Here is a 4,532-nt window from a genome sequence, read left to right on the forward strand (position 1 = left end):
TCTCTTTCTTTCCTCCTTCTGTGGCCCAACTCTAGTGAGAAGGGGTTTAAACTTTAAACCCATTCTCTCTTCACTCCCCCCCCCCAGGCCTGCTGGGGAAGGGAAGGGGAGGCTTTTGAAGATGCCTCTCCCCCTTTTGCTTCCCCTTCTGACATCACTTCCGGTGATGTCAGGGGGCATGGTATATGCTAATAGCCTAGTCTCTCATCAGCATACCTTATGTTAATGAGCTCCTGCAGCTTTTTTTCTACGAAAAGACCCCTGCATACCAGTATTGGTATTTGGGAATATCAGGAAATACCAATATTTTTTGGGTTCAATATACCTGAACCCGAAAAATACCATGTTGTTTTTTGCACACCCTCTAGTTAAGGCTAAATGGTTGAATAAAGAACAGAATTTCTAAGAAATTCTGGTTATCTTTTTCTTTCTTTCTTTTTTAACTTATAAGCAATTGTAATGCAAGTTTTGATTTCCTGGAAAATGTACTTTGGAACCAAAGCTCTGTACCCACTCCTACTCTTGGCAAACAGTTCAGGCACCAATCAATGTATGCAACGAAAAAGAAAGAGCTTCAGAGTGTCAGGTAAGAGAGTTTCCCAACCATGCTTACTTCAAAATTGTAGCTTAGGCAGAGTTCCAGAGACTGAGAGCAGAGTTTGAAGTTGTTTTGCAACAAATAAACCTGAGCCATAAGAAGGTGAGCCTCGGCGTCAGCAGGGTTCTTTTCAAGACAATGCTGTAGGATACTTCGGGATGCTTCCGAATTCCCTGCGCAAGTTCAAGAGAACCAAAAAAGAGAAAGAGAAACAAGATCACATCTTCACAAGCAGTTTTAAAACTACAGATGTGAGACAATCGATTGTCGCCATCATAGTATACACCCCCTCTCCCCACAACCACCCGCAATAGAGAGTGGATGATCGAGACCTGATATTTTTGATATTTAGAAGATACAAAAAACGAAAGCAGAAACCAATTCTATGCAATAGGATACAGATCATTTAAGTCACGGCTAAACATCATCACTTGGCTGACATGTGGGTGCTCTCCTAAGCAGAGCTGCACCATTCTAAGCTCACTGACTTTTAAGGGTATTACTCTGCTTAGGACATGTCATGGGTCAGCCAGGACGCATCAACAGCGAGGACTCGAGCAGAAGAGGACTCCTCAGGAGAAGAAGAGCCTCAGGAAATCAGCTCTGAGCCAGCAGAAACCGGCAAGCAAGAAGATGAGCTGCAGGCTTGACAGATTTCACAGGTGACGAGTGATGCAAAGCCACCAGCACCTTCCAGCCCAGGTCCAACAGAGGAAACCCAGGTGGTCGTTACCAGTCCTCCAGTTTCACCCACACCTCTTGAGTGCCAGAGATGAAGGCTTAGAATAGACCTTCAGGAGAGAAGACAAGGCACATGTCTCCTGGCCTGATGCCAGCTGCTTTCTGATGATGAGTTGCAGGGTTACTCCCAAGCAGCTGGCTGCAAGTAAGACTTTTCAACAGAGGCCTATAAAAGCCAGTGAAGGGAGACTGCTGGATGCAGAAGCTACAAGTCACCAACCTCTTGACTCAGTGACCACAGCTCTGAACTCTGCTGCTTTTCCTGCGACCCTCTTGACTCTGGAATCTTCCTCCCTACACTATAGCGCTCTGAACTAGACTCTGCTCTCTCAGTAACTGACCTTTGGACTGAACTTTGACTCTGACCCTGGAATTTGGCTTGGACTGACCCTGGATTCTGACAGGATGGCCTTGACAGTGCTTTATGAATCACACACTAAAGACCAAGTTATGCTTTCCCACTATCTTATTTGCACGGTTCAGACAGTGAGGCATTACCTGTCAAGTATTTCACCTTCGCAGCCAAATAAGCAGCTTGCAGGAGACCTGGAACAGTTTTCACCACTGTTTCAAGGACTGAAGCACACGGTTTGAGAAGGGGAGAAGGCGGCTGCCCTGGACCTGCAGGCTAAAGATGAACACACTTATTGAGAAATTGGTTTTAAGGTATCTTGATTTATTATGCTGCCACAGGGCAGGCAGAAAGCTTTTTTAAAAAGTCTTGATGAAACATCTGACCTGAGAAGAGAAATTCTTCTGTGCTTTCATCAAATGTGACAGTCCCATCCTTGAGTCAGGACTGGCTTCCAGCCATGCACAGTGCTGAGACATTTGTGTAAATGCGGATATACTCCCTACCTCCTGACTGTGGCACGGATCACCTTTTTTCAAGCTGAAAGCACCTTGAGGGCTGATGATGGAAGTAAAAGCAATTCTACCCAAATAAATTTTTAGTTTCCTGTTTCATTAAAAAACACACACACACACACAGTTGGTTAGAATGAGCATTCTACCAATATTTTGCAAAGCGCTTGGGAGTTCACACAACACAACTCCCCCATATATTTGGTGGTCCTAACCCAGAACATCAATAAATATTTGATTCCTGAAAATTTCAAAAGCAAGATTCAAGTCTAGTAGCTCCATAAAGACCAACAAGATTTCTAAAGATAATCTTTCTGTCATGCCTGCCCCTGCTGATGTCATGCCTGCCTTTGCTGATGCAAAACTTATACCCAGGAAGTATTGTTGGTCTTTAAAGCGGCACTGAACTTTAATCTTGCCCTTCTATGGCAGACCAGTATGGTCACCAACCTGAATATCTGAATTGTTCAGGCTGAATTCTGCTCCAGTTCACCACATGAATAAACAGTGCATCTAACAAGCAAGGATATCAAACATAGCATGTGTGTGCAGAACACTGTTTGGTCTTCATTACTATACATTTGGTTTTGCCAAAACCAGACACAATATGGTTCCACCTCCACCCTCTCCCCGCCTCTTCTCTTGCATGGCACCATAGCAAAACGAGGAGCAGGAAGCATCACCCCATTCCAATTTGGCTTTACACAGTAGGGATCCCAAGTCCCCCCGGGGGGCGGGGAAACCCCTGCCCCAGAGGCCTGTTCCCAGTCTTTAAAGCGGCACTGTACTTTACTCTTGCCCTTCTATGGCAGACCAGTACGGTCACCAACCTGAATATCTGAATTTTTCAGGCTGAATTCTGCTCCGGTTCACCACATGAATAAACAGTGTATCTAACAAGCAAGGATATTAAACATAGCCTGTGTGTGCAGAACACTGTTTGGTCTTCATTACTATACATTTGGTTTTGCGAAAACCAGACACAATATGATTCCACCTCCATCCTCTCCCCGCCTCTTCTCTTGCATGGCACCATAGCAAAATGAGGAGCGGGAAGCATCACCCCATTCCAATTTGGCTTTACACAGCCACATGTAAAGGTCAATGTCAGGGGTCCCAAATCTTTTGGGGCTGGAGGGCACCTTTGGAATTCTGAGACAGGGTGGTGGGCACAACTACAAAATGGCTGCCACAGGAGGTGGAGCCAACCACAAAATGTCATAACTCTTAATGGCATCTCTTCAAAATTTCAGGAAAAGCTCTGCTTAACAGGATGCCTTTTAGAATGAACATATTGTTTAAAAATATTTTCTTGCTTATGCACTGCTTACTGTCAGTGAACATCCTTGTCTTGTGGTGGCAGCTGAAGCCAAAGCAACTTTTAAAAAAATATCTCCTCAGGCCATCAGATCTCTAATGGCCAATCAGAAGCCTACTGGGCCAAAGCTTTACTTGGTCCTGCCCACTTTCTACAAACATTTGGCAGGCATCAGGAAAGGTGTTGGCAGGCACCGTGTGCCCACAGGCTCAACACTGGGGACCCTTGATGTTATATCGTGGCAAGTTGTGAATTTGGTGGTGTTCCCTTATTGCACTGTTTAGTTATTTTCCCCTGGTCCCTTAGGGCCCAAAAGCATGCGCTATAGTTTAGATTCACTTTCCTCTGTTGGTTGTTGGCTGTTAGTTTTTGTTCAAGCAGAGGCCAGGAAAGGCCCTGCTTTCGTTCCAATAAAACTTTCAACCCATCTGTCACAACGTGCTTGTGGAATTATTACACTGGCGATGAGGATGCTTTGCAATACCTGGATTACGAGATATTAACCTGAAACCGAATCAGAGCAGTGGCTGTTACTAAGCAGTACTGGCAAGTGTAGTCACCACCACGAAGGCTGCCTCTGCATGGAGGTTTGGCTCTAAACTGCCTCCCAAACCGTAGTGCTTCCCCCCACCCAAGCTTCTATACAACACCATAATGATGTTTTCCAACTTCTGGCTCTTCCCTTGTTCTCAGTGCATACTGCAGTTTCCTCCCAAGCTGCTTATGGTGCCATCTTTCTGGGATGGTGTAAAGGCTTTTCCCACCTTCGCTAAGGCTTCCAAAACAAAAATTCAAAAGTGAGAGGGAAAATGGTTCTCTCTCTCGCTCTCAGGAAGAGGGCAAACAGAACAAAAGTTAAAAAACACAACCCCAAGAGTAGTCTGCCACCAGGTCCCTTTAAGGTAGTTCCCAACAGCCAGGAGACAAGGGACCCAGGACTCCTGTCTGGTTGCTGGAATTCACAAAGCAAAACAAAGCTGCAGGTTATAGGGCTGCAGGACAAAAGTCAAA

The 4,532-nt window shown here is 45.3% G+C and overlaps 1 protein-coding gene across 1 annotated transcript in view; it reads right to left on the reverse strand.

Annotated features, from left to right (window-relative positions):
• The window catches only part of TTC21B (tetratricopeptide repeat domain 21B), a 70,517-nt gene that overhangs the window by 33,605 nt on the left and 32,380 nt on the right, over window positions 1-4,532 (reverse strand). Inside the window, exons 13-14 of the mRNA XM_015416149.1 lie at window positions 1,838-1,967; window positions 614-771 (exon numbers count right to left, since the gene is read on the reverse strand). Of these exons, the coding sequence (XP_015271635.1) occupies window positions 614-771; window positions 1,838-1,967 (288 nt within the window). The remainder of the gene's footprint in view (window positions 1-613; window positions 772-1,837; window positions 1,968-4,532) is intronic.

Source organism: Gekko japonicus, unplaced genomic scaffold (genome assembly GCF_001447785.1).
Source record: "Gekko japonicus isolate JY-2015 unplaced genomic scaffold, Gekko_japonicus_V1.1 scaffold445, whole genome shotgun sequence".
Lineage (NCBI taxonomy): Eukaryota > Metazoa > Chordata > Lepidosauria > Squamata > Gekkonidae > Gekko > Gekko japonicus.